We start from the raw sequence: 25,452 nt of genomic DNA, 5'->3' as shown, positions 1-25,452 counted from the left end.
GATTTTGGTTGGGGTTTTTTTCACGAGGAAAATATTTTTTATTTCTTCCAGATAGGGTTTGATTTTTGTCAAATACGGAATAATGTTCACTCCACAACTTCCTTTTATTCGTGTTAATATCTTTTGATTAGTGTTTAAAAGAATAACCGTATTTTATGGGAGCTAAATGGAAAATTTAAAAAACCAAATTCATACATAAAAAACGAAAGATTGCCGAAAGAATTATATTGAAACTAAAAAAGTGGTTAATTGTTAACAGTTTCTGTTATCGGAGCACTGTTTGGGCTTACTATAGAAATACCAACGGATTTAAACTTTCATAAAATGAGGCATCTATTGATAAAAATATTCATGTAAAGTTATTTAGTCATTATATTAATATTATATCAAATGAAACAGAATAGTAAATGACACTTTGTATGATACTTAGTGTGATTACCTTTATCGACAGTCACGTGATTAATGTTGACGATTCTTCCAAATGGACGTCATTAACACATTTTAATATCGCAAAGGCATACCCTTATTCTAATCAAAAATATGAATGATACATGTGTAACTAAATTATATATATATATATTTATTAGATTCTGAAAAGCGCTACAACTCTGTGTAGAGTTTACCGTTCATTTGTATAAATATTAAAGAAATGAGCTCCGATTGAAATTGATATAACCTTTATTAAATACTTTATGTTTTTTAAGGTCTTCCGTTTCCAACGGAAGACCTTATAGTGATTGTAATGTTTCTTATTATTATTATTTTTTTTTTTTCCTTTTTTTGTCCACAAGATTTCTCAGAGATGGCGGGATGGATTTTCTTGAAATTTTCAGGACTGATAGAAAATGATAATATCTCTAGGCGTTTTTTTCATTTTTTCAAAATTCACTTCCTGTCGTCCGTTTCCTGTCCCGCGACAAAAAGCTATGGACAATGAGATCTCAGAAACGATAAAGACTTGAACCTCCAAACTTTGAGGGATGATAGACCTATAGTTGTAGATGTGTTTAAACTATTTTGTTTTGTTCGTCGTAACTTCCGGTTGTCACCGGAAGCACTTCAAAAATAACTATTTTTTCGCATAAAATTCATTTTCGATAAAATAAATATATAAGTATAATTCTATGCATAGGTTATCTATGCGATGTTAACTCAACAAAAAATTTCGACTTCCGGTGAGATATCTCAAATATCTCAGGTAGCTTTTTTGAAACACATTTTGTACAAACGAGATCTCAGAAACTATAAGTGATCAAAGCACAAAACTTTCATGGATGATAGACATTTGATTGAAGATGTGTTTAACCGGTTTCGTTTTGTCTTCCGTCACTTCCGGTCCACACAGGAAGAGTTCAAACAAATCGAGCTGTTTATCAGTTTAACTTATTTCCATTGATATTTGTAGTGTGCTGGATGAGAAATGAAATACAAAGGGCAAGTTTACAAGATATATTAAATACAATTAAGATTGAGCACTTCCGTTTGTCCGTTTCCTGTCCCGCGTTGGAAAAGCTTGTATCAACGAAATCTCAAAAACGGTAAAGACTTGAACATCCAAACTTTGTGGGATGATAGACCCATAGCTGTAGATGTGTTCACACTATTTTGTTTTGTTCGTCGTAACTTCCTGTCGTCACCGGAAGCACTTCAAAAATAACTATTTTTTCGCATAAAATTCTTTTTCCATAAAATAAATATATAAGTATAAATCTATGCATAGATTGTCTATGCGATGTTAACTCAACAAAAAAATTCTACTTCCGGTGAGATATCTCAAATATCTCAGGTAGCTTTTTTGAAACACATTTTGTACAAACGAGATCTCAGAAACTATCAGCGATCAAAGCACAAAACTTTCATGGATGATAGACATTTGATTGAAGATGTGTTTAACCGGTTTCGTTTTGTCTTCTGTCACTTCCGGTCCACACAGACAGAGTTCAAACAAATCGAGCTGTTTATCAGTTTAACTGTTTTCCTTTGATATTTGTAGTGAAGTCGATGAACAATTAAGTAGAAAGGGCAAGTACAAAAAAAATATTAATTACAATTTACATTGAGCACTTCCGTTTGTCCGTTTCCTGTCCCGAGACAAAAAACCTCGATTCCTGGAGATCTCAAAAACGGTAACGACTTGAACGATCAAACTTTGTGGGATGATAGACCTATGTATGTGCATGTGTTTACACTATTTTGTTTTGTTCGGCGTAGCTTCCGGTCGTCACCGGAAGCACTTCAAAAATTTGTTTTATTCATTTTACATAAAATGAAAATATCAGTATACAATCTTACATATGTCATCTATATAATTTTAAATTGGCAAATAAATTTTACTTCCAGTGAGATATCTCAAATATCTCTATGTAGCTTTTCTTTTTACAAATTTGATGTCCGCAATATTTTCGTCATTGTAAGTGATTGAGACACGAATCTTTCATAGATTGTTTGATAGAATTTTGATTGGGGATGTGTTTAATTTTGCCAACTGTCACTTCCGGTTCTTACCGGAAGGGTTCAAACAAATCCTGTATTTAACAAGTTTAGCTGACTTTTTTGGAATTTCATCTAGCCTGATAAACAGTGATGTACATTAAGCAAATGTACGAGAAATACCAGCTTTTGTTTTTATTAATCACTTTCGTTCGTCCGTTTCGGTCCCGAGACAAAAAATATTGTTTCAAAGAGATCTTAGATTTGGCAGAGTCGTGAACAACCAAACTTTGAGGCAAGATTGACTTATGATTGTACAAATGGTTAACATTTTTGATTAGATCGGCGTTACTTCTGGTCGTCACAGAAAGTACTTAAAAAATTGATTTCTTTTTCATTCTCGTTGTTTTACATGTAAGTAACGTCTGGATATATCATTCACAATAATTATCATATCAACTTTTTTTGCATGTAAGAGAAGCAATGTCTTACAGTTAAATTGATACATGTATATCAAAACGGAAGACCTTTTTGTTGCTTTTGCAACAAGTGTCTAGTTTTTTAAATTATTTCCATATATTTCATCAGAGCACTAGCACTTTTTATAAAATTAACATTCCCCAAATTGATATTCAAACATCGTAATGATCTGCTACGTGTATGGACTTGTAAAAAGCAGATAGATATAGATAAGGTACCCGATGTCAAAAACATCAAATTTGTACATGGAACACTCTAGAAAAATATACACGCTCTAAAACATATTACATGCTGGATCAAAACAAGCATAATACATGGGAGTTAATTGTATAAAAATAGTTTGAAGATTGTACAGAGTCTATTCATAGTTTGTATTTTCTATTGGTAAAAAACTGATTGTTCCGCCACCCTCTACAAATAAAATGCGTCAAACTTTCACTACTGGCTTTAAAAAGTACTGAAAGTGCCATTTTTTACTGATAATTTCTGATATTTACTGATATTGTACTGTTAGTGCTGAGAATTGCTGATATTTACTGATAATTTTACTGCTGTTACTGATAATTGCTGTTGGTTCTGATATTTACTGATATTTACTGATGCTTTTGCTGTGAGCTCTGATAATTACTGATATTTACTGAGATTTACTGTTGGTACTGACAATTGCTGATAATTACTGAGAATTACAGGCAGGGGATTTTTAAGAGATTAATTTTAATTACTGTAACATGCAAATTATATTTATTTAAAATTATCGGTAAACAAATACCGGGCATTTTTTAAAAAGAAATATGTAAGATCTAACTAAATTTTTATCAACAGTAACTTCTTTTTTACAACCACAAAAATTATATTTGATTATTCTTCTTATAATCTGCTTATTTATTTCAATGCATATTTTTTCTGTTTGTTCTTGTTCTAAGTTTTATTTTAGCTGATTAACACAATTCAGCACATAAATAAATGAATGTAGAAATTGCAGAATTGCTATATATCCTATCCCCGTGCGCCAATCCACTCGATACTACAGTGTTACATTGTATATATAGAACAATCCATAGTAAAGAAAAATTTTTTAAAGATTTTAACCACTTTATGTAATTGATAAACATCTATTTAATGATTCTAAATTTTGAGCGATCAATTCTTTAATTTGAACCGTGTTAAATATTTATAATTATAAACTTAAGATGTTTTTATCCCGGCCATAATCACTAATTTTGTTTTCAAAATAAAATCAAACACTTTTGTTTCACATTGTATTTCCCGGCCATTTATATTTGTTTATTCTGAGGCTGCAAGACATATATACAGGTGGACAATTTTCACACCTTGCCACGGTCTCTCTGTCGTGTATATATTCTGAGCGCTGTCTGTTAGTTCTGAGGGTTTTCTTGATCCCAGACATACAAAAGAATCTTTTCAGCGACTGCCAGACATATACACAGGTGGTCAATTTTCACACCTTGCCGTGGTCACCCTGTCGTGTGTATAGTCTGAGTGCTCTCTGTTAGTTCTGAGGTTTTTCTTAATCCCAGACATACAAAATATTTGATTCTGCTTGCTTTTAGGCGTGGAGATTAAATAATATCTAAGCGTTCATAGATTAAGGAAAATCAGTTAAATTGTGTGTCTTCTTTTCAAAATTATATAGCCGCTGGTCATATAACCGCATACAAGTGCATGAATAAAGTATTAATGAGAGAGAGAGAGAGAGAGAGAGAGAGAGAGAGAGAGAGAGAGAGAGAGAGAGGTTTTCAATCAAATTGCTGTTGCAATCGGTGGTTATGATACTGTAATGGGACATAATCATGCTTATGCCTTTCTGCATTGACGCCTCAAAATACGTTATAATAGATTATCTGAGAGAGAGAGAGAGAGAGAGAGAGAGAGAGAGAGAAAGAGAGAGGGAATGAAAGCATGATAAGCCGTAACACTTTTTCACTATATTAAGCTGGTGTTCTTTGTAGTCTTAGAATAGTTTACACTCGAAATCTGTGTTTGAAATGGCGGTTGTGATGCTGAAATAGAACTTTATCGTGCTAATGCCGTTATGCCATTTTGACTCTGAAACTCAAATTTTAGGACTAGATAATACATGCGTAAGAGAGAGAGAGAGAGAGAGAGAGAAAGAGAGAGAAAATGAAAGCATGATAAGCCGTAACACTTTTTCACTATATTAAGCTGGTGTTCTTTGTAGTCTTAGAATAGTTTACACTCGAAATCTGTGTTTGAAATGGCGGTTGTGATGCTGAAATAGAACTTTATCGTGCTAATGCCGTTATGCCATTTTGACTCTGAAACTCAAATTTTAGGACTAGATAATATATGCGTAAGAGAGAGAGAGAGAGCAGGGTGGGCAGATTTACAATAATAGAACTAGATCATGACAACATTACTTAGCCGTGCAACAGAAGATATATTACATATGTATTAAAAGAGAAAGAGTGAAAGGTCGGACAATAAAAATTATTCTTCGCTGATTGTTACCTATTTTGATTTCAGCAAATGGTAGGAGAGAGAGAGAGAAAGAGAGAGAGATTATTTATCCAACTTTTTTTAATCAATTGAATGCGGAACAAATAAGATGATGAATATGAAAATCATTCTAATACGTTATTTATATTGTTGTCAATAAAAATAATACTTTTCTCTTTGAATAAATATTCTCAAGATCATGGATTCCTGTATACGGATATTACGTAATGTCATACACAAGGTGCCAGACTGACAATTTACAAGGTTGAATTGCGACATTCAAACCTCTTGATCTGCTGAAAGTATGTATACTATACACAGATACTGCCTCGCTAATCTTTCTGTGAAGTAAAACCTCAAAGACATTATAAAGTCCTGACCGGGTATCTCTCTATTTTGAAAAGAAAAATAATCATTTTAAGAATTGTGGGATTTTTCATTGTTGAAAACAAAATGTCCACCGCATTTAGAAATTAAAATTTTTGTGTGGAGTCTGCCTTAAGTTTAAGTACCAATTTTTGACCGGCTTTCTAATATTGTCTTAAATGTGATCTGTGAGTTTCCGAAGTTCAAAAGAAGCTAAATATCAATAAATAAAACTTAAGAATATATAATCAAATAAACTGTGTTAAATCTTAAATATGTGTTATTTAATAATTAAAAGACAATGTTTTGGGCCTTAAAATATTCTCAGTAATTATAAACAATTCTCAGTACCAACAGTAAATCTCAGTAAATATCAGTAATTATCAGAGCTCACAGCAAAAGCATCAGTAAATATCAGTAAATATCAGAACCAACAGCAATTATCAGTAACAGCAGTAAAATTATCAGTAAATATCAGCAATTCTCAGCACTAACAGTACAATATCAGTAAATATCAGAAATTATCAGTAAAAAATGGCACTTTCAGTACTGTTTAGAGCCAGTAGTGTTTAGAGTATGATGTCACATCAATAACTGCATGGCGATCAGTCAGATACTTATATTTTACGTTGTTTGACTTATTTGGCTACAAAAATGCACGCAAGGGTAATTTTCAATGGAAATTAAATTGTTCGTATAGATATCAATCACAAGTCACTCAATTCTTCAACATTTTTGATGACAAGTTGTTTCGTATGAAGTCATAGTTAACATTTCGGCGGGACCTCAAAATCGACATTAACAGTGTATGAATTTTAAGCTATCCATTCAAGCATTTTACTTGCTTTTTTCAAAATATACAAATACATTTCTAATTTCCATATGGTTTATCCAGCATTTTATTTTTATGGACAATTAGATACGGTTGGTCACATAATCAAACCCTTTGCAAGACTGGATCACGTATCATCCATCAAGCCAGACCATGACATTACCTTCAAGGAGAGGGTCAACACCTGGATTGTACACGTTAACTTACCAATGGATTAGTCGAAATGTATTTACATTGTGGCAAATTTGTTCTTCTAGCGTGTCTTAGTCACTTTGCACCTCTAGCGTTTCGTAGTCAATTGTACTTTTAGCATGTCGTAGTCCATTTGTACTTTTATTGTCATCCTTCATGTTCATTTACCTGTAATGCACGTATATGGTCGACACTACTTCGCTTCGTTGATAAGCCACACTGTACAACAAATGCGATATGACAACACGGTACATTCCAGCAGTATATGTGGGAGTTGTTGTCCTGACAGTACGTAAAACATTTATTGTAATGTTATATTAATGCTTAGAGAATAAACATCTCATTTTGCCAAAACCTTAGACTGAGCTTGTCGTATTGAATGCAATACAATAAAATATCCATAGCAACCCTTGAATTATTCGTTGTTTTGATTTTGTTTAGCAGAACGTTGCTTAAAACAAATATTTGAGTAGGTCCTGGCATTTGGCGCAAATAATAACCCAACAACGCTAAAGCATGTCTCAACGCCTCGCCCAACACCAGAGTCGTGGGAGTACACCACCACGTGGTTTACCTATGATGCAATCAATGTAAGCAAAGATTTAATTTTATGTCATCATTAACTTTAATTTACATATTGGCTGCCGACACAGAATGATACTCATTCATGTGTACATATGTATGTTAAACCGTTTAAATAAATATGGATATTCTTATGTCAATGAGAACTATAGAACAACTGAAATAACTGTACCAGAGTGTTCGCTTGTATGATAATGGCTTTGTATAATATAACAGAGCAGAAAATTAATAAGATTTCTTTTAATTTTTATATTAAAAAAACTGTTGACGTGTTTAAGCATTTCATGTGCTGTGCCCATACCACTAGATTGATGAGGGTATGTCTGTGTTACCATGTGCCTTATGAGGAACAACGATTAATGCACGATCGACAAAATTCCATTGAAATCGAGGTAAGACATCAATTTGGAGTGTTTTGAGCGTATCTTTTTATAGTTCTTACCTATCTAAAGAACACTTTTGTATTTTTTAATTTACGAATTAATATCGTCTTTTGCTTTAAACAGTTTTTGTTTTTTAACACAAGAGTACATAATAGGAAAAGGACCAGCACCATAAAAAACAAAGAAACAACAATTTCTAATAATGCAATCTTCTTTGGCTAGTATATTTTTCTGAAGTAACATAATATTGCGTACTTCAACAGATATTTTACCATTCTAAATAAGGGAAAAATTGAATACCTCTGATTGATTACTCTTTCTACACAGGAGAGGATACTTCGTCTATATGTCGATGGTCACCACGCTCCAATGAGTGATCTGGAGTATTACAGCAAACTAGCCTACGAAATGTGTATAGGACACGGTAGATACCGTAATACTACGCTTCTACGCGTGTACGAGTAAATTGACAATAAAATAATCAACTCGAAACAATATTTTGTCTTCGTTGATATCTAATTATGAGAATAGCAACCTCTCCCCACAATCAATTTGTTATATAATTGTATAATCACAACATTACGTGTTTACTTATATAAATTGAGCTTTTAGAAGCAAATGAAAAGTAAAAATTCTTGTGTAGATAGCATAGGAAGGACATTGAAGTAGGAGATTTAAAAAGCACTAAGCACCCCCTTTATAAAATTGCACACCAACACTGGAAATTTAAACTCAAAACCAAAACAGGTCTCTGGAAGTGACTTAAGGGAAGCCTAAAATATAATTAAAAGTATTTTTTATATTTCTTTCAATACAAAATAATCAAAATCTTAATTTAACTCTTTTGGTTTATTTACCAATTGATACAACGGTTGCAAATAATGCAAATATTAACAACACAACATTAAACCAGTGTTTACTCTTGATTGTTCTTCTATCGAGAAGGGGTCTTATAAAAACATGTGTTTAAGAGTAAAAGGTAACTGTGAAATATGGACCCATTAAATTTGTCAAAAACCTAACTAAGGAACATTTAAATGTGTATCTTCATCTTTCGGATATGTACTGTCAAAAAAATCCATTTTACCTGAGAAATCATTAACACAAGAGAAATATATGTACATCATTATTTTGGAGCGGCCTTTCGACGATTTAAATAGCTATAATAATGGAAGCATTTAATCATACGGCATTCATCGACGTGCCCGGATTAAATGGTTGAAAATAAAACTCTTATCACAGGAATGTATTCTGTACACAGCTTTAGGCATGAGCAATGTATGGTTATTTTTGGTCCGGTGGTATTTTCGTTTACTGATATCATTTCTATTTTAAACATACGTTGAGTTAAAAGTTTACATTTGGTCTAAAATTTGAAGGAATATTGTGGCTTTACAATGACAGAAACGATTAAACGTCTAGGGAGTATAATTGGAAACTTTGTAAAAGAGAAATCGAAAATGATGGGCCTGTTTTATGTGGACGCTAGAAAGGAACCATATGACGAAGAGGATCAATATAGTAAAATGTTATATGAACTACCTCCTGGTAAATATCATCACTTATATATTGCTCATTCTGACGAAGACAGCTTTCACGCATTAGTCATATGCAGGGAACTTGAGAGGAGATTTCAACTAAGATGCATGTTACCTTGCCGAGATATTAGTCCTGGGGTTGTGATTATATCTGAAATAGAATACCAAATGACGATAAGTGACAATGTGTTGCTTCTTCTAAGCCCCGACTTTCTTAGAAGCGAATTGTGTGACTTAGCAGTCAGTATTGCGGTTCTTACGTCTTATGATTCAAACTTCAATGTGAAAATTATTCCAGTTATATTACGTGACATAGACGCGGGTTGTGATTTACCACCTTTACTGAAACATTACGTTTGTATCGATGTATGAAAAGAAAATGACTGCTGTGCTAAAATCATCGAAGCGATTTGTCATACAGGTAAAACACACTATGATATTGATCGTAGGCTTGTGACAATTGTTATATTCTTACTTTCTCTTTATCTCTTTCTTTTTTCTCTCTGTTTCTTAACATGCAAAAAAAAGAAACACACACACACACGCACACACACACGCACACACTTTTCATCATACAAAATAACACAAAAACATAATAAAATATATAACTTGGAATATATAATTTCAGATAATGATAGACTTCTATTGGGTGGAACAAGCTACCGGTCAGGTTTACCTAAATCAGCATTTAGATGTGAAAATGGAAGAAGGTGTGTTTCATTGGGGACTGGAATAAAGGAAGATACATACACCGTAGAGATAGATAACCAGATTTTTTATGAACTTCCTCCTGGTAAAAAGTACCATATATTTATTGCCCATTCAACCGTGGATCATCAACTGGCAGTAGATATATGCAAGGAACTTGAGAGAAGATTTTTACTGAAATGTATGCTTTTTGATCGCGATTTTCTTCCTGCAAAGCCAATTGACGTTAATGTTCAACATGAATTGGAAAAAAGTGTTAAAGTGCTGTTACTTCTTAGTCCTGACTTTTTGAAAAGCCAGTGGTGTGACATGGAAGCCCGGCTGGCGGTTCAAATGTGTTATGACCCAAACTTCAAGTTAAAAATAATACCTGTTCTTGTACGAGGTTTGAATGTAGATAGTAATTTACCACCATTTTTAAAACCCTTCCGTTATATTGATGCACAGAAAGAATCTGACTGTCCGGCGAAGATCAATGAAGCCTTTTACCAGATAGGTAATACTGCAAACCTTATCAATATATTTTCCAATTTCTTTAAACCGTGATCTCACATTCCCTTTCGCTTTCGTTATCTTATTAAGGTCTTCCGTTTCCAACGGAAGACCTTACTATTATTCTGAAAAATTTTCAAATTTCTTATTATTTTTTTTTTCTTCTAGACGCCAACTTTGATCCTTAATATCTCGCTCGTTTGTTCACCGATTGTTTTGAAATTTTCAGGACTGATAACATGCCGCGTGATGTTGTCGTTGCATATTTTAGTTGAGGAAAATCCCCATCCAGTTTTGAGTTATTCCCCTTTTAGTAAAATTTAACGACTTCTTTTGTCCAGGGGGGTTTAGCTATAACGATGACTGGCAGAGTCTCAAAGATGGGCTGGTTTGGAAGCTAATACATTGAATTTGTGCGAGATATATTTTATTTATTATTTAAATGCAAATAAAAGGGGTGGTATAGATGTTGAAACAAAGGTACGAAAAAAATTCAAAAAAATTCGCGTATTTTCCGTGTTAGTTTTCTACCTGATAAAAACTTGTTATAACATGTAATTTAAAAGATCTTGGTCTTACCAAGACCTTTCATTCGGTATACAGAAAAAGGGGCTGGCCCCTATAATTAGGGAGTTAGATGCGTCAAAAGTTTCTTGTCAATAACTTGTAAAGGAATACAAATTTCTAATGCATTATTGTAGCAAAGTTGTAAAGAAATTAATTTTGAATCCTTCCGTGGTATTCAATTTAATGTTTTCGTAATTTATAGCCAGTATTTGCAGAAACAATTGTTGTCAGTTCGGTCCATTTTTGTGGGGGTGCGCACGTTTAGGAGGTTATGAAAAGGCTTTTTGTAATGCACTAACTGATACATGCAGCGCGCAAAAATATTTCTACATAAAATTCCCAAATGTTTTTATTCATATGTACATATTCATTTCATAAAGATGAACGTCTTTGACCTTATTTTTGTTGTTTGTTTCATAACTGTGCCCCTTTCTATATTTAGATGCATTACGAGACTCAGGTAACCGATCGATAAAAGAGTCACTAGCTGTATTCAGGCCGTCGCCTTGACGACAGTGCATATGCTTGTAGAGCTGGTCGTACACATGTTTAACGCCCCACTGTGTTACTGTAACAGAGACATTTTGAATTGTTTCAGTACTGGGAGATGTGTTAATAAAATGGTTCGAATGCATGGTAATTAAACTCAGCTTTTCTACAGTACGTATACACGGCCGTCATATAAAGCACAATGTGTATAACTGACATGACAAATGTACGCTGGCAATTTAAACGAACGCGGGATTGCTCCCGATAGAACATTTCTTTTAAAGCAAAACAAAATACTGATTTCCGATGGATATAATATTATCATCGTGGAGATGATTTTAAAAAGTGAACTTAATATTCGTATACGATAATATTTGAATCCAAAGCCGCTATTTTTAAGTAACGGTTATTAGGGATATTAATTATGACTTGCCCCGCGTTTCACGTTTTTTACTTGCAATGCATCTACAAACGAAAATACCAAACAACCTTCGGCAGCAATTTATAAATTATTTATTACATACTAGTACACAATATTAAAGAGATAATTAAATAAATTGTGCTTTATAATTGTACTCGCTATCTTCCGTGGAAATAATGGCATGGAAAAAATGTTGTTCAATGTTCATCAAAAACGATGTAGCCTCAGCAATCGAAAAAAATTAACAAACTGTATATTGATAGATTGACACATTAACAAACATTCAGACCCGCAATGTATTTTTTGCAAGTTCTATAAAATGTAGACTCAATAAGTGAATTTTTCCGTTTGGGGTATTTTGAATCACATGTGTACGTTATGTGTACATGTACATATAGATTAATAGCCATATAGATAAACACTTTCGGTGTTGAATTTTTAAAAGATATTTTGTACATGCAAAGCAATGCAATGCAAGGACTATTAAATTCGAACAATGTACATACGGTAGGGATCGAACTGATACTGGTTCTGCTTGTTCTACAAACAGCGAATAAAATGCGAAGTATTAGGGTGTTATTTTTTAAACAAATAAGTCTTGCTCTCTTAAAACCTTGCATTACTAAACAAAGTATTTCATCGGAAGCATTATTAGTTACCTTAGCTGCATATATGTAGCTCTCCGTCTGGAAAAATTGAGTACCATCCGAAATTTTTCATACAAGGGCTGTACAGACTTGCAGCTAACATTACCTTAGAATTTCCCGCTGTTCATAAATTCATTAAAAGACGTGCAGATTCAAGTGGTTATATGTCGTTTAATATGGGATTTATGATGTCTATTTATATTATTTTAATTAAGGACAGACGAGACGTTCCTCAATTTTATATAATTTTCCTTGATATTTCATTCCTTATTTATTAACATTTAAACCTGTTAATTCCAAAAAATTTAGAGTACATTACCAGGCTCGTTTTGGAGCTAGAATATTTCGAAATTCCCTTAAAATAGCACGCAAAATGCATTTGAATGCTTATAAGTTAAGTCATACTATATATTTTAATTTGAACACTTTATATCCAAACCAAAAAAATCATATTACCTAAAAATTTAATTATGAAATAACAAAGTGGAAATCTTAATTCACATTGTGGAGATAGGAAAAAATGGAAGATACATGAAGGTCGCGTCTGACCTTAATATTATACAAGCAATAGCTTTCCAAAAAGCTTGCCTGACTACCCAAATTTATTCAATGGAAGCATGCATGTATCAATTAGGCTATCTTATAAGAAATTAAATTTAATTTTCGCTGCGGATCATAAATTATTAAAATGAACGTGCAGAGTTTAGAAGCAATTTCAATCTTTTTCTTCGATCGAGTGCATGTACCTGTATATCACTGGAAATTAAATCATTTCATTATTTTAAATCATTTTAGGAATGTACATGTATCGAATAATCTCAAACAGCCAAATTGAAAATTGAATTTGTTATATATTAGATGCAAAATCAAAGACATTTTGTTATTTCTAACCATATAGGAAAGGATATTCAAACACGTACATGTAGCATCGTTATTTGAAAGTGTGTGTGTGTGTGTGGGGGGGGGGGGGGGGGGGGGGGGGGGGGGGTAGGGGGTAGGTGGGCAGCTTTATCCAAAAAAAATCGTGACAAGGAATTTAAAAAATGGGGAATTTTGAAAATCCTAATCCGTAGGTGGGAGGGGGTATTTACATTTTAACTTCAATTTAATTCAATTAGAATTACTTTATTTTTTGGTTCCATTTATTACATGCTCCGACAAAAGTGAAAGATCCATGATATCTCTATTTATTATATGACCAGTTAAGAAAATAGAGTGGGTAAGACCATCTACACATCATGTGCTCTTGCCTTACTTGGACTCGCCCACTAATCGGCGAGCCAAAATTATGAATGAGACGTATTATGGCGCGAAGTCTTTCTTTACCATTCACGCAACAGCTGAAATCTCAGATAGATCCATCGGCATAGATCCATTGGGAGGGTGTCAACTAATAACTACATATATTATACTTTGGATTGAATGTTTTAGAAGAAATCTTCCAATTAACATACACACTTAATTGACTAGCAATTGTTTGATGTACATTTACATTTGTACACGCGAGTGAAACCCTTTTCCAGATGAATGAAATCGCCCAATTGATCGAAAATCGGGTCACACGTACCCCACTTCGGCGAATTACTTGTACGTAGCCCCTCCAGTAAATATTCCAATTATATGAATTTATATTTGTTTTAATTAATCCAAACTGATGATTCTTTGTTAATGATGATAATCCAACACCAACTATTACTTACATTGTACTACTTCGACAATGTGTATCATCTTGTTGCGATGACACCTCCCTCTTTTTTTTTTTGACCTTTCAAATATGGCAATCTATTTTTAAATCAGGATTACACACGTGCAATGTGAAAAGCCCTTTTAATTGAACAATCTTGGTCATTGTTGCTTATTACATCCCATATAACGTTTTCATCAATTATGAATATAAATGTTGACACATTAAAGATGCATCGTCATGCAATTATTAATTCAAGCTTGTGGGTGCCCCCCCCCCCCCCCCAATACACTTTTTCTCACAGCAACTAATTTTTCCGGATTAGGATTTTGAAGATTTTGGGAAAGTCTTTTTTTTTTTTTTTTTTTTTTTTTTTTTTTGCTTGTCAAGAATTTTTGGATGAGTCTGCCCCCCCCCTCCCCCCCCCCCCCCCACTTTCAAAAAGGATGCTACGTGCCTGCATAAAGATAACAACATTCAAGGGCCTTCCGTCATTTTCAAGCCATGATAAACATGATAAAAAGGACTCTCAAAATAAAAATAATAGACGCAAAGTAAACTGCATTCACGGCATATGTTCACATGGTATTCCTATTCCTATTCTATTCCTATTTTGGACTCGTCCACTTTAACTAGGAAAAAATTAATGAATGAGACATTCTGATTCTGGCGTGGAGTCTTGTAAATGAAATTTCCATTGATCTGAATGGATTTATCCGTGAGGGTCGGGGTAGGTATAAAAACAAATTTAATCGTTCAAAGTTTTGAATTTTTAACAACGAAATATCACATCGAATGTTTCAGAACGATTTATAAATCCAAAATACAGTCATTTTTAATCGGTTGACGCGTGAGCATATGTATTAAGTAGGCGGGCATCCTTACACCCTATTAATTGAAGACAAATGAAATCGCGTCCAGCAGAACTCCCTGGCATTTTAGTGTATGTTATTATAAATTTATGATTTTGTTTGTTAATAACAATTCAACATCAATCATTAATTAACAATGTACACTCTAGTACGCTAATACACAATTTTGTTGCGATGACCCCCCCCCCCCCCCCCCGGCCATTATACCTATTTTTAAATCAGGATTACACACGTGCTTGCATGTGCAGAAGACAATCTGGAACTTAACTGATAACTATATCATCTCTTTGGAAATTTATTTCTCCGTAAGCAAAAACGTGTAGTAACTGATACATGCAATTGTGAAAACCATAGAGGAATGCATGATCTGCGCATAATAACTAACTGCTTGATACAATATTTCTTTTTTCCAACATGTTTTAAGTCAATAATAATATGAAAATATATGCTTGACTTCATAACGGAAATTGATCCAGATAAATATAATTATCAAAAATAAACCTAAAAAACAAACTACACTTTCATCCTTCACCCACAATATTGCCTTTTCGATATTTGTCATCGTGGTAGATCCGTGTAACAATCTATTAAGTAGGTGCTTGCACGACATAGAACCGGCCCTTGCTGACCAACGTTTTCATTAACACATATAAAGGAAAAAAAATATTTAGATTTTTTTCTTGGATTTATTTTGATGTAAATAAAAAAGAGAAATAATTAGTTCTATAATATATATGCGATGTAAATCTTTTTTCCATGCAATATTTCGTATAAAACAACGAAGAGTAGTATCTTGAAACTTCATTCAAAATTTTATTAGACCTTTAAATTGTAAAATGCTAACATTGAAAATTGTGCCCGATTCCTTTTGTTTTTAAGGTAAATCTTTATTGTTGAAAAAAACTGATTCTTTGAGACAAAATAAATTGACATAATCAGTTTGACATTCTCTAAGTGCAGTTCTGTAGCTCTTAGTCTGAAAAAGAATCGGATGGACGACCTAGGACCCAGATCGTCCATCCAAATTTCTTGAATGTTGCCATTTCTTTCGTACGCGGACGCATGTTGGCCGAATACTCACCGAGACTAAATGGTTCGTATTTTAAGTTTTAACTGCGTTTAAAGGTAATATTGGAATTCCGATAATTTTGAAAATGATTAATTAAATAAAAAGGGTTAAAATTACCGTTAAATTACCGGCATCGGTTCCCCATGTGCGAATCTAGAAGAGTAGGGTGAGGGTTCCAGACCCACGCAAAATTTCTTTCCATTACATGTACAATATAAAATTACAAAAATATGCCTCGGACATCCCCAGGCAAACTCAAATAACCGTCAGACACTCAACCCCCACCCCAGGAAATTTTTTCTTATCCGCGCATGCCCCTTCCCCCCCCCCCCCCCCTCAAAAAACAAAATTATTCTTCAGAACCCCCTGTAAAATTTCGAGGATCTCCGCATACATTCTAAAAGATTCATTGGCCCTTGCTTTCGATTAAAAATGCGAGTAAAATGTTTGGTCTTTTTACGTTCATACCGGGCATACCCACTGTGTGATTATAATCGTCGTCCATATTCTGTGTATATTGAGTCAATTATGATGATTAGATAAGTTTCTCAAAATAAAATGCACATGCAAAAAAACAACATGCGGCGAATCAAACCTCAGACAACTTTGAAAGATCTGTATTTGCTTATATACATGTACTTTGTTTCTTTTACACAGTGTTTACACATCTAATATTGCACCATGGTCAGGTATCAATTTTTGTATTACGTCACAAGTATGACGCAGCTACGACGGAAGACCTAATCGTTGCTTGCAACGAGCTCGTCTCTAGTTTTGCTTTCTATCTCTTTGATTTTTGCATTAAACAACTTTTGTGAAGATTGGCAATCGGTAATATAAAATCAATTTTGCTTTTGTTTATCTTATGTACTGTACCTCTGTGAGAATTAGCCTTAATTTTTATTGACCGGCATTTATTCGGCATTGCGTATATAGTTCAACGGAATATGACGGTGCATTCTCATATTCTAAATAATTAGCAATCGCCATAAAAGTTGGATCCTAAAACTAGTGCAAGTTATAATATATTGCAGGTTATTCTTGTGTATGATAATACAAGTGTTATAGTTTTTCATAACGTATTAATTGTTATTTTCAAAAATACTGGTCGTCATTAAAATCAGCCCATATTTAGTTTGATTCAAAAGGTGTCATCGGTCCATCTCCTCAGAAAACTTGATCTATTTTAATGTAGAGTTAAACAAAAGTCCCAGGGGCCAGATTGGTCATCTGATAAACATTGATCATAACTCTAATCAGCTAGTAACAGTGTTTGATTGGAATCAAAGGTAGGCTATCCAGTTTAACATTTACAGTGCACAGTGCCAAGATATTTATTTTAGTTGATTCCAAGCCAACAAACTCTAAACAAAGTTATGCTAGCTTATTGTTCTAGTAAGTTTAATTCAATTTAACTTTCAAACTATGTGCCATCCACCCAAAAACCACATTCAACTTAGGAAAAACATCTTGTAACAATATAATGTAAATGAATCCGATAATAAAGAGTAATAATAGACTTGTGTTCTGGTTTTAACCTTACAAACTTAATTTACAAAATTCTAAGGCTTTGTTTCTTCACCACAACCCCTATGTGCTAGCTGATAATATGTTGTTCTTTAATTTAAGTCCTCACACCAACCGCCTAATTTTTATCAAGATGGGTTCAAGCAATACCTTTAAACTTATAATTTGATATTATAGCTCTATTTTAATCTATAGTAGCCTTTCGATTATCCAGAATTGTTATTGAACTGATTTTTCTTCTAATTTCTTTCAAGAACTTTAACTCGATAGGGTCCCTTTCTAATCCCTGGGGTCACGATTGAAACATATTTAAAACTACCATACATCATTAAAGTTATGTCAAAGTTTGCTTAGTTTTGGCTTTTTAGTTCTGTAGATGAGGAGTTTTACATGTATATTTCTTAACCGGATCTTGACTTATTTTTTCTTATCACCCATTTGAAAGAGAACTGTCACCTTGTTTGAAGAAAACTTGAAATTCCTTCATCAATAATACTTTTTGACAATTTCAGTTCAAATTAGCCCGGTGATTCTGGAGATTTGTTTTGAAACATTCATTGATTGCTTTAACTCTGTTCTAATTATTTCCCCTTTGAAGAGGATATGACCCTTAATGATCATTTGAACAAACTTGAAATTCCTTCTCGCACGGATGTTTTGTACCAACGTAGTTTGAACTGGCATAGTGAATTGGGAAAAGATGTTTGGACATCAAACTCTATATTTACTTTTTCCTTATTATTTCTCCATTGAAGAAAGATTGGTCCTGTATCTAATAAACAAACTTAAAGCAACGCCTTTTGCCAAGTTTTGTTGAAATTGGTGTAGTGGTGCTGGAGAAGAATATTTTCAAAATACCCAACACCCTTTCCTTATTATCCTTACTTTAAAAAGAAACAAGTTCCTAAATTAAACAAACATGAAAGCCCTTATATCAAGGAAGCATTGTGCCAAAAATATTAACTTCTTTGGTCTTTTGATCAAATCCTATGAAACCCTTTATGACTTTATGACATGCTGCCCATTACTTAAATGTATAATTACGTTTGGGAAAGTCAAATCATCCATAATCAGAAACAAGACAATGTTTTGTATATTTATACATGTAACAATGACTCTGCACAACCACAAGCTCATGTAATGATTAAATGTGACATCTTGAAAACGTTCCCAAAAAATGTTCGTCTATTACAGTTGTATGAAATACTTGTTAGAGTTAAATTTACTTATCAAAGCTTAAACTTTATCATAAAAATAGTTACGAGTCTAATAAAAATCTGATTTTATCCATAGATTATGTACGAACATGTGCAAGGAATAAAACACCTTCAATGAATCAAATTAGACACTCGGCAAGGAAATCAACTTCCAAATGCAAAATTGATGAAGTTACCAATCTACTGGAAAGTGACACTCAAAATAATACATGTGATAAGGAACAATATCACCCTATTTTTTATGATCTGCCTCCGGGAAAAAAATATCATCTATATATTTCTCATTCAGACGAAGACGAAACACAGGCATTAAAAATTGGTAGAGATCTTGAGAGTAGATTCTTTTTTAGATGTATGATTTCTGGTCGCGATTTTTTGCCTGGAACATGGATTTGTGATAATATACATCATGAGATGCTTAAAAGTGTCAATGTGTTGCTGATTCTAACCCCCAGCTTTCTTAAAAGCTTATGGTGTGACGTGGAAGCAAGGCTGGCGATTCAAATGTCTTATGACCCGAACTTTCACTTACAAATAATTCCTCTTAAATTACGAGATTTAAGTGCAGACAGCGATTTACCACCATTTTTAAAACCCTTTGAGTGCATCGATGCACAAAGGGAATCAGACATACCAGCCAGAATCAACAAGGCATTGTACCATATAGGTAGGATAAGTGCGTTTATGTCATGTTTTGGAGGTAATGGAAAAATATTCTAGATTCTACAAATATTTTGTTTTGTATCACATTGTTGGTTGTGTGCGGCCAACAAACAAGGATGATTTTACGGGTGTAATTAATTCATTCTATGATAAAGTAAATTTTGGTAATCTTTGTGTATTACAGTTGGTCAAATGATTGCAAAACTTTTTTTTAACCGTTCATTGCAGAATAGTTGTCCTTACATCGTACAAGTCCGTTTAAGAAAAGGTGAAAATGATTTCGACTTATTATTTTATTCATAGGGAGTGAGCTGACAAGTTCAAAGAATAGCCATTCCATATTGAACGATTTGGTACATTGGTCAAGAATGAGAAAACGTAGAAAAAACTGTCTTTTTATGGAACCTGATGCCCAAGAAGAGGTGTGCGATAAAAACCGAAAAAATGAAATGTTGTATAAATTACCTCCAGGTAAAAAGTATCACATATACATTTCCCATGCGGCTGCACAAGAAACACAGGCAAAACTTATTGGTAAAGCCCTTGAGAGTAGATTTCTTCTCCGATGCTTGATTTCTACCTGCGATTATTCATCTGACCGAACTATATGTGACAATATGCACCACGAGCTGCTGAAAAGCGTCAGTGTGTTGCTACTTTTGAGCCCTGAGTTTTTCAAAAGCAAACTGTGTGATGTTGAAGCACGATTGGCGGTCCAACTATCCTATGATCTGAAATTTGATTTAAAAATTATTCCAGTTCTTGTACAGGATTTAAATGCAGACACTGAATTACCACTATTTCTACAACCTTTCGCATGTATCGATGCACAGAGGGAAGTCGACTGTTCTGCTCAAATCAAAGAAGCATTTTACAAATCAGGTATCATTGTTATATCAAAGAAATTTTCTGGTAAAGAATTAGACATCTATTAAAAATGTTGAGTATAAATGCATTATGTCTTCATTTCAAGATACCTCTGCTGCTTTTGTGAATGTTCTGTGTGCAAAACATTGATTATTATACTCATACCACTGTTACATTGTACATTATCTCTGATTTGGTAAACTTTATTTATATTTCTATTTGTTAAATGTGATTTGATTAATTTTTTTTTTATTCCGTTTCAATATTTAGTGAGTGAAATCATGGGAGCAGAGAGTGCAAAAATTCCCTTGAGAAAAGATAGACCCCGAACAGAAATAACTGATATGAAAGAAAAGTGTGTATCACTAGTGACTGCCACTCAGAAGAATACTTGTGACAAAGAAGAAAACTATAAGATGTGTTATGAACTGCCTCCTGGTAAAAAGTATCATCTCTATATAGCTCATTCGGCCGTAGACGAAACAAAGGTCATACAAATATCCAACGACCTTGAGAATAGATTTAATTTACGATGCATGGTACCAGTTCTTGATTTTATACCTGGAAAATCGATCAGAGAGAATATACATTGCGAGATGGAAAAAAGCGTCAATGTTCTGCTTTTTCTTAGCCCTGAATTTATAAGTAGTTACTTTGGTGATATGGAAGCCCGGCTGGCGGTTCAAATGGCCTATGACCAGAATTTTAATTTAAGAATAATTCCTGTAATTTTACGGGATTTAAATGGAGACAGCGATTTACCACCGTTCTTAAAACCGTTCGCTTGCATTGATGCTGAGGAGGAAGACGACTGCCCTGCTAAAATAGCCGAAGCATTCTACTATACAGGTATCATTTAAATCGATATTTTCTTTTGATAATTCATTTTTGCCCCTTCCTCTCTCTAACCTCTTTCTCTCTATATCTGATTTAATAGAGGATCTTGACTTCTTTTTATTAAAATTAAGTCTTAGTCTCTTTTTTCGTTAGATTGAAATTCTCACTGCTTTTTTACATGTATAACATCTTATCAAAATTAATAGAGCTCACATCTGTTATAGTTAGTTAATGATATTATGCAAGCTTCTGCCGATCGGAGCAACCACCTTTTCAATTATAATGTACAATATTTCAAAGTAACAATGAAAATATAATTCAAAATTGTTTAAATATGTGAAGTGTAATTGAGGAAAATAAAACATCTCAGTTGTAACTCTTTTGAAAACTTCTTCAGCCATTGCCCTCTGAACTCAGTTGAGAATCAGAATTTAGATTTCTCGTTAACGAAATGTTTACTCTGAGAACGTTTTTGACCATAGTTTCCCTTGCGTTCTACTTAGTTCATAGACTATTAAAGGAAAGAACCAAAGCGAGTGTGATATCGATGTGTCCTGCATTGTTCTGTAGAAGGGAGTGATCCACGGAAAGAACTACCCAACGTCAAGCGGAGATCATCAGAGCAGTATTGACGACTCCGCCAGATTTATAATTGTGAAAAAAAAATGCTAAACATAATTGTTTACCTCCTTGCCAAGTTACAGATGTCTTTCTCTTTTCTGTGGGATCAATCTTCGGATTTTACTTAGTGCAAATAGTCATTTTTAATCCCATTAACAGTGATTTCATTTGATTTTTTTTTCTAATATAGGTGCATATGTTATATGAAAACTGCAGTGGCGCTGTCCTCTGTTGCATATTTACCAATATCAGACCGTTGTTAAAGAAAATACGTCCCATAATTTTCCCATAGGTTTGAATTTGATTGACTCTTTTCACGGTCTTTCTCAACTTCAGCGGTGACCTCTTTACATTCCTAAGTGTTAGATACATTCTTATTACGTACAGTGATGTATGTAAAATAGACATCTTAAAACACTGCTTTAATATTAACGACCGGGTTTTTCTATAAACAAGAGGAAAAACAAAACACGGAACAATACTAACTAAACACAGTTCACCGTACACATACCTGTATACTTTACAAACAAAGAGCGATACTCTATTATGAGAACCACCACTTTGCATCTAATCTTTCCCGTGAATTGAAAATTGTCGCGAACAAAGCGGAAATAGGATTCACGCCGAAAAAATTGGAATAATGTCCCTCGACGTCAAAATGAATTTTATAGTATCATTTATTGCCAAATTGGTCAACTTGTCGACTTATAACTAATATTGTTATGAGTTTGTTGTTTAAATTGTGAAAATTTTGTCCAAACATTAGGTACAGAAAAAGCAACAATCTGATTGGTTGAATCAAAGTTTGTTAATGCCCCTTAACTTTTCGTTATCGGAAACAGTGCAAATTTTGTAATGACTAGCATTTCAGTCGGATTGATAAGACAGTTATTTTCTTTTTTTCGGAAATTTTTGACCTTTTAACCGTATGGTATAATATAAGAGTTATTTTTCAAAATGAGTGGTATTTTGTCTTTAATCGTTTATTTTTAAAATTAGAACAAGACACTGAGTTTGTATGAAATGATTTAAATGTCATTAGATATGATTCAAAGCCATAAAAACTGAAAGCTGATCACCGCTCGTAAATAGGCACTGTCCGCCATATTTCTCTTTCAGCACCTCTTTCCCTACAACCCCAATTTATACATGTAAGCCACAGACCTCTTATTTCGCTGTAGAGTCTCACCGTTAGCTTCGCCGTGTTACTCGGTCGCAATCAAAATATCAAGTTTTATGCACTTTTCTCAAGTCAGGAGAAAAGTCATATCAAATATACTGGTCAATGCGTTATTTACAAACAGAATATGTACATAAAATAAGAATTAAATGCACAAAATCCAAAAAACAACGAAAGGAACACCACTACATGTCGGCCACGAGTTTCAGGGGTAACAAAATCGAAGGGTTACCAGGTACTTGTGTGACGATGCCTATTTACGAGCGGTGTATTTGGCTGCGAAAATCACGAGTATGTATGCTAAGATGCTAAGTCATTGGAGATATATATATATCTAAGGTGGAATAACACATCAACACAAAATAGCTGACCTCTGATCGAAACGACATTTTGTTTAATTAAAAGGACGACAATATATAAATTACCTCACAGCCGGATAGATAATTTGTTGCTTGTGATCCGTTCAACCCGAGTTCGAATCCTGCAGGGGCTTTAGTTGTTACTTACTGTGTGTTATTCAACCTTAACAAGATCCAAGAAATTCATACGTCGCTTTTCTTTGTTTGTAAAATACATGTATATATATCCTTCTTTCCTTTATTTGTCATTAATTTTTTTAAAACACCATTAATTGTTGTGTCTTTTAGGTGACTCCTTACATCTTAAAAAGGTTACTTTTTATGAAAGACGGCATAACGCTAAAGAAATATGTTAGTCAAAAAAGCGCGAAATACATCATTTTTCGATTTAAAAAATAAGACTTAAATATCTAATTCAGTAATTATAAACAAAAGCCTCCGCGGGCATGTTAAGGCTTCCCGATGCGATATGTAGAAAGTCACTTGTCTGTACTTCATACGATATGACGTCATAATTAACTTTGACGTCACGATCTGCATTCCTGTCGATAGTTCTCAGGGAATGTATCTTAACGTTTAAAGTGAATTATATCAAACCAGTATAATACCGCATGTTTCCTTTATATAGATGTTGCAGTTAATTCTAGACGTACAGAATTAATTCATATAAAAAACCAGTATCAAATAATCGGCAGTTTTAAAGCTTCGTTTTAAGTTAAAGACTATTTATAAACTAGTGGTTTGGAGACTCTCCCTGCTACGTGTAAACAACCGAATGAAGAAATTTTAATGCATGTAAAACCAGCTTGGCGCAGGTGAAAGATCAACACAATTTTAGAATATTTTACGTAAAATTGGTAGAGAATATAAGTACCAATGTGAATCGTGCTGCGGAAACCTACGGATTTACCCCATTTTTTTGTAAATCGCTTTTGAATAGTAAAAATTTGCATTATTTTGATGATTTTGTGGAATGTTTCAACAATATCTTCTATAAACGAAATATCTATTTCTTTCCCAAGCAAGAAATTCAAAGTTTATGACTTAACAAAGGATTTTTCTTAAAAATATGTATGATTTAATGTCATTAATCACCTGCGCCGATGCGTTTTAACTAGATCATTTGCAATATTAGGATTCGCCTGTCACGTGATTACGAAGTACATATGACGTCACAAAAATGCATCAAATATAATGTTTAACATCGATGTCAATAAATGTAACATAGATTTAAAGAAATACTCCCGGTAAAATTATTTTTGCCATGATTCAAATAATATCGTTTTCCAGCCGTATTTTAGCATCGGGACGCCTTAACAATGCTGCGTCCAGCGGATTGGAACTCATCATTTGCGGTTCAAAATCCTGTTATATGTTAACCCATAAGCTGTGGTAATATACAATCAAGTTGATTGATACAAACAATTCAACTATACATTTACATCGCAATCTTCCGACGTTGTGCCTTAAAAAAGTAATGGTCTTGATGCAGTGATAAACTTTAAAGCGTTTTCAAAAAACATTTCATCAAATTTTAACCAACTTTTAGAGTATGAGTATATACATGTAATTTATTAATGTGTTCTTTATCTATTCACATACAATCTGTCTGGTACATGTATTGTAAATAAGTTAAATTTGAATTAATATGAACATAATGGCTTAAATTAGTTTGCACAGGAAAAGAACTAATTTTTTGCTTAAATCTTTGAAGTAAGGTACATTCTTGTCGGTATTGTAACTGTCAAATTAATATATTTGAATATCGGATTTTCTTAATTTTCAGCCTGAATTTAAACAAAAATTTTATCACATGTTATACTATGAATGGAATGAACAGCTACCTGGTAAAAGGACCAAACCCCAATTGGAATGATCATGTAATGTGGAACATCGTGTGTGTATGAAAAGGAATTAACAAAAAGCTATTTATAGTGAAAGTGAAAGACTT

General features: G+C 33.4%; 1 protein-coding gene and 1 pseudogene across 1 annotated transcript; both read left to right on the top strand.

Moving 5' to 3' along the window:
* The first annotated feature begins 6,917 nt into the window (after positions 1 to 6,917).
* On the top strand, positions 6,918 to 8,238 carry LOC128186074 (uncharacterized). Its single transcript, XM_052855800.1, has 4 exons — positions 6,918 to 7,066; positions 7,252 to 7,368; positions 7,639 to 7,752; positions 8,071 to 8,238. Exons 1-4 carry the CDS (start codon positions 7,016 to 7,018, stop codon positions 8,206 to 8,208), a joined length of 420 nt encoding a protein of 139 aa, XP_052711760.1. The 5' UTR covers positions 6,918 to 7,015; the 3' UTR covers positions 8,209 to 8,238.
* Positions 8,239 to 9,053: 815 nt separating this feature from the next.
* On the top strand, positions 9,054 to 22,414 carry LOC128185084 (uncharacterized; annotated as a pseudogene).
* The last annotated feature ends 3,038 nt before the right edge of the window (positions 22,415 to 25,452 follow it).

This window comes from Crassostrea angulata, chromosome 5, assembly GCF_025612915.1.
Source record: "Crassostrea angulata isolate pt1a10 chromosome 5, ASM2561291v2, whole genome shotgun sequence".
Taxonomy (NCBI): domain Eukaryota; kingdom Metazoa; phylum Mollusca; class Bivalvia; order Ostreida; family Ostreidae; genus Magallana; species Magallana angulata.
This window is presented reverse-complemented; position numbering and strand designations above follow the sequence as displayed.

Excerpts from the sequence above, each read along its gene's own strand:
- LOC128186074 (XM_052855800.1), top strand. The coding sequence starts at position 7,016 with ATGACAACACGGTACATTCCAGCAGTATATGTGGGAGTTGTTGTCCTG. Across the intron at positions 7,067-7,251 it reads TGGGAGTTGTTGTCCTGACA|GTCCTGGCATTTGGCGCAAA; the intron begins GTACGTAAAACA and ends ATATTTGAGTAG. Across the intron at positions 7,369-7,638 it reads TTACCTATGATGCAATCAAT|CATTTCATGTGCTGTGCCCA; the intron begins GTAAGCAAAGAT and ends GACGTGTTTAAG.